General features: G+C 38.6%; 1 protein-coding gene across 2 annotated transcripts in view; it reads left to right on the top strand.

The window, feature by feature from the left end:
• Positions 1 to 12,911, top strand: part of LOC149661780 (transcription initiation protein SPT3 homolog) — a 35,945-nt gene that overhangs the window by 19,096 nt on the left and 3,938 nt on the right. For both annotated transcript variants that reach the window (XR_016369039.1, XM_089843736.1), the window contains exons 2-3: positions 628 to 870; positions 1,817 to 1,902. Coding sequence is in view for 1 of the 2 variants with exons in the window: in XM_089843736.1 (XP_089699862.1) it covers positions 733 to 870; positions 1,817 to 1,902 (224 nt within the window). In the remaining variant the exon portion in view is untranslated. The remainder of the gene's footprint in view (positions 1 to 627; positions 871 to 1,816; positions 1,903 to 12,911) is intronic.

The raw sequence follows: 12,911 nt of genomic DNA on the forward strand, positions 1-12,911 counted from the left end.
TCCTCAGAGACAGACGAAAGATCTTATGGGAAAGATCTCTTGGGAGACAGAATCTAAGGAATAATTGAGCGCCCAGAAGACTTCCTTCACTAATTTTAATGAATTATCGGAGGAGCTTGGCCAGTTTTAAAAGGCACTTTTCTCTGTAAAATCGAATTTTCTTTGAAACTTCGCCAGTATTTGAGTCACGTGGGAAATACTTCAAAGGAAAACGGGTTAACTTTTATCTCGAAACTGCTTAAAACGTTTGACAAAGCCTGATTATCTTTGAAATTTAAAAGTAGATTGTAAACCCGAAAGTTTCTTGTTTAATTTCTTATTGTTTCAACGTAGCAAAACTTTCATTTATGATAATTTATTTATAGCAATTTGGCGGGCAAATTATGTAATGGCTTACCCGTCTTGTTTTGTTTCTTTCTCATTTTCCTGAAGTGTTTCCCCATCTGTGGGAGAGTGGTTGAACTACTCGTATCTTATTTTTGCCAATTACGCTTAATTATGGATAGATTGAGCTTTAAAATCAAATTGAAAATTATTAAAATTTTATTTAGCAATGTATTTTCACAAAATACATTATTTTACGGCTCATTTTAAAATTATTTTCTTATTTATTTTTGTCTCTCGTAGATTGGCAACACTGCTGACAGGTTGGTAGTTCCAAGATGGCCGCTTTCATTGATCAGTTTGTAAACTGGATGATCGTTGTGATTTATTTATTATAATCTGTAAAATATGCCTACGCAAGAGAAGAATAACGCGAATGAAACCGCGGCTACTAATAGTGTAAATAAATCGATTAAACCCAAACCAAAGGGTAAGAAGCCGCCGCAGGATAACGTCAAAGACGGCGGAAGCAATGTCGAATCAAAGGTGAGTTAAGCCTTGGCATATTTAACTACTGCTTAAAGTTGTAGGGGGACATGCATGAAATTCAAACATGGTAACGGGGTTTATAATTAAAATTAATAGAGCGTTCCTTCGTATGTTTGACGGGAGAAAAATTGTTCTGTTTGTTCTTATAATTGTGAAAATTAAACTTAACTATTTTTTGGAGTAATCAGAGTTGACATTAAGACATACTTCTAGAAAAACCTATAACACCTTAGTGGTAAATAATCCACCACAGGGCTCAGTAAGCAAAGTTAAGGGGGGGGGGGAGAATCTAGCTCTTCCTTGTGGCTTGTCTCAGCTCATCTCCTTTCATACCCATCTCCATCCTCATCCTGGAGGTCTTTTCTCCCTTTTCCATTTCCAAATATTTTATACCATAGTCCCCCTTCTCTGATATTGGACTTGCTTTGATGATAGTAGAAAGAGGCATAGTAGGTTGATGTATGAGGGTTAAGGGGGGTCACGCACCATTGGTCAAGTGTCATCCCGACTATACTACTAGTCTTTCTACTATAGTATAATCAAAGCTGCCAGTTGAGTACCCATTCCCATCATGGAGTTACGGGACTCTTTCTGACTCATGCAGTGCACCACCCCTGTTTTTTATGGCTGCTGGGTTTTTAATCCAATTTACTATAGATTACAGCCCAGGAAATTTTATATTTATAAACAGTAGGCTTCTATAATATGTCCATCCTTCTGGATCAATGTATCCAAACCCTATTATACAAGTTTGAACCCAAGATCAGTACTTTTTGTAGAATTCCATCTGTCTATAAAATAAGAATTAATATAAAGACTGCTTGTCTGATTTAACCCAAAATCTTTCATTCTTACTGACAGTTTCATGTTTTATATTAGAATCTCTTATATTAGTTAGGTTTTCTGCTTTTTATTTATTTTTTTGCTGTTGTTGTTTCAACAGCCTTTGGATGGTGCAGGGTCCCCAATATCTACTGGTAATAAGATCTCGCCTACAGATTGGTTCACCTCTGAAATACAAGATATGATGTAAGTCATGTTTTAACATTTTATACGCTATTTAGGTGTAAGGTAGCAGTGTTAGAAGATAATTTTTAAGTAAAAAAAAGTGCAAAATAGAGTTAATCTACTTCCCATGTTGGCCAACAAAAAATTATCACTCAAAAACTATCAGATTGCATAAAAAAATGCAAAACATTATAGGGTCATCAACCAAAAACTCTGGGGACATTTCTGGGTCCCCCAGCAATGCTTACATATTTTTCATTTTTACTTTAAAGTTTAAAGGTATAGTGACACACTGTGAATTTGTTTGGTGGGGGGGGGGGAGTAATAGGGAGCTGACAACTGGCTAGGGGGAAGAGATAGTCTGACGTCACGCAGCCCCTCTCTTTTTGGCATTTTTGTGCGTAGAATACTGTTTCCAACCGTTAGGGGGGATGAAACTCCAGTAAGAGATATAAGGGTGTGACCTTTCAGGGTCAGAACTGTTAGCTCCCTATAGGGTATTGGAATAAACCAATGGGAAAAGTCTAAAACGGAATATGGCGTTTTTGTTGGGCCTTGGCTAACCAATATATTTTAGTCTAAAAGTCCGCTAAATATTCTAGTTTAACTAATTAATTAAAATGTCGTCTACTTATGAACGATATTTAATTTCTAAGATTAAATACGTTAAACTTAAATCAAGATGCAAATGGGATTTTCGTTGCGGGTTTTGGGGTACTACTGTTCCTTTATCAAAAAAAAAAATGTATGGTGAGAGGTGAAGCGGGTGTTCCATTAATGATTTCCTTACACCCTCTCGGTAAGAAGGAAAGGAAGGTTGGATGACTGGTAAATGTGGGTTGGGTTATAAGAAATGTTTCTTTGTAACCCAAGGAGAAGCTGAATCTCCTCTGGTATAAAATCCCCAACTCCCATTGCTTATTCATTGCAGTTTTGGCCCTCTGAGGCCATTACTAATTCTCCAAGTTTTTTTCTTCTTCTTCTTCCTCGCTTCCTTTCTTTTTACTTTAGTAGTAATTCAGTTTGTAGCGAAGCAAACTGCTGCCTCTTCCCGTCGAAAGGCATTTTTTGTGATAGGGCTCTCCATCCTTCTACTACCTACTATTTTTGTTGCGATAAAAAATTCGGGCGAAATTTTTTTTTAAATATAGTCAGAAAGCAAAATCCGACGTAGCGTGAAGCGCGACGTTCTCGCTGCTTATAGCCGCCCCAGTCATGGCGATGGCTGCTTGGGAGCGAAAAAGAGAGATTCTAAAACGAAAAGGGAATGAAGGGAACCAGAAAGAAAACCATTTGTCATTTTACCAACCTTTTTTTATAAGTGAGGGTAGATTTACAAAGGATTATGCTAAATATTGGCGATGTATCTCTTTAAAACTTAACCCTGCGTCCCACCATGAATTTAAACGTAGCGTAATATATGCCATTCATTAGCGGCTCTAATGAGGAATTATAATTAATTGCATTCTTTTCTAAGCCTATTTTCTACACCTGTTTAAATTTTTAAACAATGCAAATACTTTAGTATCATTTAACATAATCAACTGCCGAGTATATTTTAATACTTATGTACAATATGGCACCCAAAAAATAACTTTCGCTATCTGTAATATCCTAGAAGACCCTCTCGTACTCTCCGATGAATAATTTGGTCATTACCCGCTCGTACCCCGTTCCGGTTAGTTTTTTACAAATCACGTTGAACCACGGTAATATCCTGTACATAATTTTTGGTCCCTAAACGACAAAAGTTGTATTTTAATACGAGGGAAAACGGGAGGGAAGTTACTTATAAGGTATGGTACGTGATTAGGTATTATAGGAGGCTTTAATGACGTACCTCGGACCCACCGAACCGCCTCGTATGATGCCGCCTAATTCCACCCCTAGTTGCATGGTCTCGTCTAGTTAATCCGCGGGACGTAGACCCCGTCTTTGCCGATTCCAAAATGGCTTAAGAGTCGGATGGATATACGTATAAGCCACGATCTCTAAAGCTTGGAAGAGCTCTTCCGTGGCTTTGACATTTCTGACGTCACCTTAGTTGGCCTTATTATTAGGAAGGCGCCACTATTTTCCCGCCAAAAACAGCGGTATAAACCTTCGCTAGTTGGCATCACCAACATCAAGCAATCCCTCCTCAAAAATTTAATCCCGTGTCAAAACTATTCCAGTGTCTTTTTTCTCTCTTTTCTTCCTATAAGTAACTGTCACCCCCCCCCGGTATCAACGTGACCTTACATCATTAACAATTGCGAAGGAACCCCTACTAAACCTCTACTTTCAGTCGTAGGTGACATTGATGGGTTCTGTATAAATATATAGCTTGTTTCTTTCCTAAAACTGGCCGACGCCGTTCAAAATTTGGCTAATTACGAAGACGCCCGTTGCCAAAAAGGTTTTAGTTTTTTGAGGGGTTGGACTAACCAATTTCGAATGCTTTAAAAAAAATCCGCTCGCTTTGGGAGGAGGGATTTAGTATACTTTTTATTGGGTTATGAGGGGGCCAGGGAAACGCGTGGTGAATGTTTCGGGGTGCACTTCACAATTAGCAGTGTGTAGACTTTTGTCAAAACTAAAGGAAAATGGGGGATTTTACTTTGAGGATGCGATGCAGTGGGAGGTTCAAATCTGGCATCTTTTCTCCCTCTCTCAACCTTCGCTAGGAGGCTTAAGACCGCTTCTCCATCCTCCTCTCTTCCTCTCTCTCTCTCTCTCTCTTCATCCTCATCCGCCGGTCAACGTAATGAGCTGTCACCCGTCGGTTTTCTAGCGGATCTTTTCCGGGGAAGGGTCTTTTCAGATTTTTGCGCCGTTTGTCGAGAACACTTGTATGGGGTCATTAGTGGTGCCCCCCTCCTAGTCTCTTTCTCTCGACTGTGGAATCCAAACCGAAACTCGGGATCCTTACGCTGCCAGAACGCGGGACGCGCGCCTTCTAGCTATAGGGACCCCACGTGTCACTCTACAAGAATTTTTCTCTCCTTTTTCTTTTGTCCAATCTCCGATATATTATTTTTTCTCTATATCTTTTCTTGTGTTTCTCGGATTAGCTTCGTTGGAAAAAGTCTTTTTTTTTTCGTTTTTAGAATCTTTACAGAATAGCTAAGAAGAGAGTGTCTTTATTGGTTAATAATCGCGAGTTTTGTGTCTGTGTATGCCCAAGTGAATATCAATTTCCGATCAATTTAGTTTTCTTGTTTAATTTAAACTATTAACTATAAGACCCCCCACTAAAAATGTTTGAAATTATAGTAATAGTTTGGGCTCTTGGGAAATATTATTAAATCCTTTTCTTGAATAATAGGCACGTTTTCCCTAGTTTTGGATTAAACTTTTTTTAAGCCCTTCAATAGCCTTACTTACTCCTTTCTAAGTTTCCTATATCCTCCTCCCTCGATGTAAATTATAAATATGATGAAAAGTTTTTCGAGAAATTTCTAAAACTCCCTCGTGTAAGCTTAATTTTAAAAGTGAATTTTAATCCGATATATTTTGCCGGAGTCAAGTGGGAATTTTAACTTGAAGAAAATGACTTAAAAAGACCTTTATTGTCGTGGAAAATTGATTTTAAAATATTTAGCCCCCTGGAGGGATTTAAACTAGAGAGACAGGGGATTAAGATGTGTTTTTGGGTTGGGGAACGTACATCACGTACGTTTCTCTACAAATTTTCTTTTTGAAAATGCGATCGTCTTTTAAACTTCCCTCTTTCATATTGAGGAAATATTCTCCAATTTCCTTTTAAAATTAGACGTTTTATTTTTAAATTTAAAATCAGACAAGCAACAGGTATTGAAAGGAAAAATGCAGTTTCACAAATATTTCTTAGCATTATAATCCTCTATTCATGTTATGTAAATTTATTATTTTTTGTTTAGTTATGTTTTTTTTACATTTACAACGAACATGTCGTATATGCAACATTTACTATATGGTCAAAATGATGCCAATTCATCAGGGATATTTTGAACCAAAATTTAAGCTTATATAAATGAACATTCACCATTCCGTAGTTCACGTATGATATATTCTAAGCCTAATCCCGGCGGTGAAAAATAGGGTTTTTTTTTTAAAAAAAACTTTCACTGAATTCTAATCCATTTGCCCCGGGCCGTCATAGTCTGGCTATCGCCACTGGGCAGCGGTGGTCTTTTCTCTCTTTACCTCTCATACCAAACGTTATCCCTCTTACAAATATCCCTCGCTTAGTATGTATGCCTGGCTGAGGAGAAACAGATAATACTAGGCTTTAAAAATGCACACAGACTCTTACTATAGGCTACTACTCTCGAAGAGAGGAGCTCCATGACATCAATAATGCTTCTTGGACCTCTCTTAAATCATCCAATATGTAAGGGTATTTTTTTTTTATTTTTATTTTTGAAAACCCCCAATCTTTCATTTTAGTCACACATTAACCTTTTTATATTTAGTTAGACCCCAATTAGATTATTTGAATTTAGATCTAATGGTTAATCGAGATTTTATGAAATTAAACCTAAAATGTCTAAAAAAACTTCTTTTCTTATACTTACAAGATGTTTCAGCAAAAATCTGCCATGCTTTTAAATTTTCATGACGTTTTATAGTTTCTTTGCTACACGTTTTTCCTTCAGTTTCATTTGGCATTCCATTTTTTATTTTAACTCTATATTTAAATTAGTTTAGAGTTATATCGTATTCGCGATTTAGAACTAATTTACGGCAGTATGTGACTGCCGTCTGAAGATATAAAAAAATTCTTCTCGATAGCGATTCATCCTGGGCGAAATTTGCATACGAAATTACTAGTAATTGTAAAAGGAATTTTTCCAGTGAAAGATTACTCACGTCTTTTTTTTTTCCTACGTAGAGTTGAAAAGAAAAAAATGTAGGAAAGAATTTTCGCTAACCCTTTTTTGATGAGAATATTTCAGCAAAAGAATCGTCCCTCTCTTTCTCTGCACGCATAAATCTGGTTACTTCTCTATAATTTGATCTACTTAACCCCTTTTTTGCTAGTCATAGATTTTTAGTCCCACTCCTGACTGTAGTTTCATCGAAGGTATTGTATTCATCCTATTTGCAAGGTTACCACAGGTCAGGGAAACTATTTCAAAATAGGCAAAAAGGTCAGGGAAAAGTCAAGGAATATTTAAAATAATGACTTCAAGAAAAAGGTTAGGGAAAACCTTTAATAGTCATATTGAATATTGCAAAAATCGCGGTGTTTGTGTGATACTATCATTGTACTCTTGATCAACTTATTTTTCATTCCAAACCCTTCTTGTAATAAAGGGTTTTTGGTGAAAGGGGTGATTCCCGCAGTTGGGGGCATTTTTTTGGCCCCATAGCTTCAAATTCGTTAGGCTTATTCTGATGAAGAATGATCGAAATTTTTGCGTTAAAAATCTATTCATTTTAGCTTGCACCCCTTAAAACCTCTACTTACATCGCTGAAGCGTCTATCTCCCTCGTGTTTTTTTTTTTTTTTTTTTTTGATATTTGGAATTGAAACATTTTATTAGACCCGATATTATTTCTCCCGTAAGCGAAATTCCTCGTGTGTCATTCATTAAAGAAATAGTTTTAAATTTTAAATTTTTTTATAATGGTGTACGAAAGTGAAATCGTTTTACAGGCGCTCGTAGGAAATACATGGGGAGGTTTCAGCCTGTAAGATGGCTTTACCGCACGTTGGTAGTAAAAAACTAACAGTAGGTTTTATTTATGGTACGATACTACTAAACTTACTACTAAGAGGGAATCCTGTCGTCTGCTATGTTAAGAGAAATATTATTAAATATTTCAAGTTCAGATTATGAAGATTATTTCATTATTAACGAATCTCAATGAAGAAGAAAGTTCTAGTTCGAAATTTGAAGAATAGATCAATCAATATACCTTTAAATTCCGATAATTAATAACTTAATTATTTATTTATTAAGAAATCTATATTGTTAGCTTTTATAACTTGTCAAAAATTTAGTTCATTATTTGTTCAAAAACCATTTTTACAAGTATTTAAGCGTTTTCAAACAAAGTTCAGGGACTGTTTTCTGCGGCGAAACAATTTTTTTTTGTCTTCTTAAGGGTAAAAAGAGAGGAGTGGGAGAAAGAAAAAATATATAGTGAGTAGAGTACAAACACTGAGAGAGAGAAAAAAGAAGCAATAAGAGTTAGGGGGATAGCGGGGGGCGGGGAGACCATGGTATCCGTACCTTCCACGTGCTGGTATAGTCCTTATCAGGCTGGAAGCAGGCGCTCGATAGTGAGGGAATCCCCGACGATGAATCACTCCTGACCTTTCATCCGACCAAAGAGAAGAGACGCGCGCTATGCTATCCCTATCCCCACTTCATCGTCAGCAGCCACAAACATTGAAGGCGACTCTCCCCCCCCTCTCTCTCTCTCTCGCTCGCTCGCCACCACTGCCAACTATCAAAGGACCCGTTTACACCATTTTCTATAAATACGCCCTCTGAGTTTTTAAGGGAGGTTTTATTATTTTCTGTTCGCGATACGTTTTGTGAGTTCCTGACTTAGCGTTGCACCCGACCCGATGGTCAACGCAACGCTAGTTTGTGACATACTGTGGGCACCCGAGTGTCAACGTGACCCTGGTTTGTGTCATACTGTGGGCCTGTGTTATAACTTGAATCTATTTGCTACATTTCCCGGCATTGCCTATCAAAACGTTTGGGTTACATTTTGGTGGTAATTATAATAAAAGTAGTTTCCCTGAGAAATTCATGTTGTTGCCAAATACCAGCGGAGTCACTTGAAGCAAAAACCCTTGAATGTTCAAAGACTGTATTGTTTTCGAATGTTTTAGCGCAGTCTTCGCACCAGTAAACTATATAAAATTACACTAACTAGTCCACCGCTAGTGAAGTATATTTTCGTCCTTGTTTTTCTCTCTCCAACTGGCGACTTAGAACTTATTTCATCTCATATCTCTGGTATCTCTAACCCTTTTTATTTCCACTAACTCATCCACGTGTGAAGTAAAAACTATCTCTACGGGATTTCTTTTCGTAATTTACGATTTTTTTTTATTTTCTTTTTTACTTGGGTTTGCTTTCGGTTAGGGTTTGTGCCCTTTCTTTTCTTTCTGTTTCGTTCAAATGTGAACTGGTCCACAGCCAATATCGTTATAGGCGCGTAAATGTAAGCTTTAAGGGTACCCAGATAACAGAACGCCCCGACATAAGGAAACGAGATGAGGATGGAGAATGTAGGTGGTAGGATATGTCGTGAGATTTTTTTTCTTTTCTGTTTCTCTCTTTCCTTATCCCCTCGGTGGTGGTTGCTTGGTTAGAAAAACCTCCAAAAAATAACGATAGTTTTCTAGGATACAAAATAAAAATACTATTTTGTTTTACTGGCTGTATATTGGTATGGAAAAATGTTAGGTCTGCATGGAGTTTTTAGGAAGTCGCCTTGGAATGATGCATAGGGGAATTTAAAAAAAGGCACTTTTTGTTCCTCTTATCATTTGGTAGGGTTTTTCTTAAACGTTACGATATTTTTCTAACCAAATCCCGGTTTATCCTGAAGTTAAGATAAGTACAATCTCAGTAAAAAGAGAGTACCAAAAAAAAGTGAACAGAGCGAAAATTAGGCCACTTCATCTTTGATTCTTTTGCATGGTTTTTATTTGAAAAAATAGATTCTTCTATGTTGATATTTTGAGAGAAAACATTACGGGAAGGTTTCAATCTTCCATTTCAGCTTGTATTTTACTTTGTGTGGAATGTCTCTAACCGCGACGAGTCACTGCTTAGCAGGTATATGACAGGGAAAGAACTGAAAGCCCCGAGACAAACAAAAAAGTATAGGGGTATACTCTGTTTTTTACTTCCTTTACAATCTCTTTAGAAGGGTATTCTCTGGCGGAATAGATCCCTTTCGGTTCCAGAGTGCATTTCTCGCCCACAAAAGGTGGAGGGGGGGGGTAGTGGAAAAGACCCGTCCCGACCGTTAATCCCCACAAGACCTCGGCAAAGAGCCGCAGAAATTTATTGCCCTCCCTAGATACCACCAAACTCCCTGGAACTATTTACCGACGTATATCCTGCGGTCTATGTATTTCCAATCAATACCCTTTTTTTTCTTATAAAAAGCAAGGACTACCTCCACTTTTGAGAGTTCAAACTTTGTGATTTCGGTGAGGTATAGGTGAACTATGGGTTTTTAACAAACCACACTCAAGGTGTTTAGCTGTGAAAAAGTTACTTAAATTTATATTCAAAGCCCCTTACTATAGGAATAAAAAACTTTGGAGGAACACCGGTCCACAAGGCCCACATTTTGGCGCGAAAATGTGTGCGTACCATAACATCTGCTTTGAAATGTGAAGCAGTGTTAGTAACTTTATCCGTCCTGCACAGACGGTATCTCCCGTCATCATCCCTGCCTTTACATTTGCGGGCAGTTTCTTTTAGTTTCTGTAGTTGATTGTAAGGTGTTTGCAGTTGGAGTCTGAGAATCAGTCTCCCAAATACGTTGAGAGGAGTATTCGGAAGCCTTCAGGTGGCTTTACGCCCGCGTTGCCATAGCAACGGTTCGGGTTTTTCCATCTCTCTCTCTCTCTCTCCTTTAGAGATCCCTTCTCTTCTTTTCTCGCTTTTTTTCCACCCCTAAATCCTTATTTCGGCTTATACGATCTAGAGGGGGTGAAGAAAAAATGCTCTGGAGTAGGGACCGAGCTTTAAGATCGGCCCGTTAGACGAAGCTACGCCTTAAACCTCGAGGTATCAAGGAAAAGGCGATAGTAAACGTCCCCCCTCCCTCTTATTAATGCGGGTAGGGATGGCGAGCGAGAAGTTTGAGAGCGGCGCTTCCACCGGAGGAAGGAAGAGAGAGAACTTTCCGTTGCCAGCTAGGGATTTGAGGTTTGCTTTCATTTCCTGAGGTTTTATCCGACCTGATGGGAAGAGCGAGAAGAGAGAGAGGATGGGCTACATTCGGGATGGAAGCATGGGGGGAAGCGAAAAGGATGATTCGGGAGATGGAAGGAATAGTAGTCTTTGGAAGGAAAAAAAGCCTCGTCGTGCCCTTGTGGTTTGGCCCTTTTTGAGAACTCCCTATCCTATCGTAGTATCCTCTTCCTTCTCTCCATCTTCCAATTCCTTCTCCTCCCCATCTTCTTCCAACAAACCAGAAAGAAAGATGAAGAAAAAAGTAAGAAGCAACAAAAAAGGAAAAGGACTTGAAAATGAGTCGGTGCCAAAACTACCTTGTTACGTTTCCATAGACCCCAGTCAGGATGGCGTGGAAGATGGAAAGAGGGGATGCGTGGGATAGTATATTGAGGAATGAAAAGAGTGTTTTGTTGGAAACGGATTTGGAACGTTACTTCTTTAGGATTTTTTCCTGGCTTCTTCTTTTTTTTTATTCGTATTATATAGGCTTACCTATAGTTTTTTTTTTTGGGGGTTTGTTGGCGCGGGATAAGTTCCGGCCGCCGAGAATCAGTATACACTGTAAAAAAGAGAATGACGTGATTTTTAACACCCAACCCAGCTTTACAATCCTTACAGATGTACCTACAATCTAATATATACCGAATATATTTGCTTTTTATAAGCCCGCGTACCTATAGAAAAATTCAAACTGTTATAAGTTATTAGGATACTATTTTTCTAACCTTGTTAAAACTTTTAAGAAGGCGGGTCCTCCTTAAAATTGTCTCGATTCTTCACCCCTTAAGCATTAGAATTCTATCTAATAATACCGTTTGAGAGCGAAATGTTCAGTTCTCTTTAGGTCTTTTCTTTAAACTTCCTTTTTACCGTTGGACATCGGAAGCCACTTACATCAGGAGAAAACGAAATCCCGAAGGCAGGCACTATCGGGACCTTCTCCAGAGAGTAGCTAGATTACCAATATGTATATACTTATATACTCCCTTTACTTTCACTGAGCTTTAGGAATAATTGACTCTCTATCGCTTTTGACCCCTTCGGCCAACGTCGAGCCTGTTCAGGCTCGTTAAGAGCTCGCTCTCTCCCTCTCTCTCTCTCGCTCTTCGCCAACAAACAGACCCGGAGTAAACTGCGAGTAAATGGAACGCCCAGCGCAATTTTAGGTCGATGTTAACACTGCGCGTTAAATTACGCCATATAAACCCCCCTCTTCTCTTGTGTTGTACGTTGAAGTTTACTCTAGGTTCAGTCGTCGTCGCGTACCGACTGTGTGTACTGATTTTCTCCAATTCCTCGGAGGTGTTTCGAGTATTTGCGAAACTCAAAGCCCTCTCCTTTCTGCAGCCTTTAATTTGGAAGTAAAGTTACTAAGGCGCTTCTCTCTCTCTCTCGTTTGAAAACAGAAAGCGCCTATAGCTTGTTAAAATGGTAGGGTGCTGCTGTCCTCATGGCTGGTAAACAAAGCTCTAATCATACTAGGAACTAATTGCCTGATAAAACGTGTTCCATTCTCAAAACCCCTTTTACATTTGCACCTCCCGAAAGTAAACTCAGAAGGGACTGACTTTCTCTTTAAACAGATAATTTGAAAATTTCCTTTTTCGGATTGGATTTTAATACCCTATTGAATGTAAGGAAATCGAGAACTAAAGGCGATATTAAGGAATTTTGGGACAGAGATTGTTACTGGTTAAGGTCCTATATACCCAGGTGGTGACTTCATTTTTGGGTAAACCTTCCTAAAACTTTATTATTTTCGCCATTAATTTTTCTGTATTCCTTACCTCAGACACAGGCCGCGTAAAATTAGTTAAAGTCTTCAATTTGAGGGTTTGGGGTAGTACGTACAATAAAGGGGGTTTTTTTTGTCTATCGACATGCCAACCCAGGGTTGACTGCCTAGCTTGGTGCAAGGGTGTCGAGGCTTTTTGGTGTGTCAGCGAAATGAAGATGAAGAATGGCCGGTGTCTGCCTCGGCGCTCTTTCTAATGAGGATAGATGCGACCCTCGAGACCCCAACATCGAGCCACTAAACTCTTAACTCCCACCAGCCCCTGCATGTATACTATACCCTCACATCCTATATTGTCTTACGTATACGGCCGGCTAACTTATCTT

This window comes from Phalangium opilio, unplaced genomic scaffold (genome assembly GCF_054372755.1).
Source record: "Phalangium opilio isolate 3A_F unplaced genomic scaffold, DU_Popi_V2 ptg000070l_1, whole genome shotgun sequence".
In the NCBI taxonomy this organism is placed as follows: domain Eukaryota; kingdom Metazoa; phylum Arthropoda; class Arachnida; order Opiliones; family Phalangiidae; genus Phalangium; species Phalangium opilio.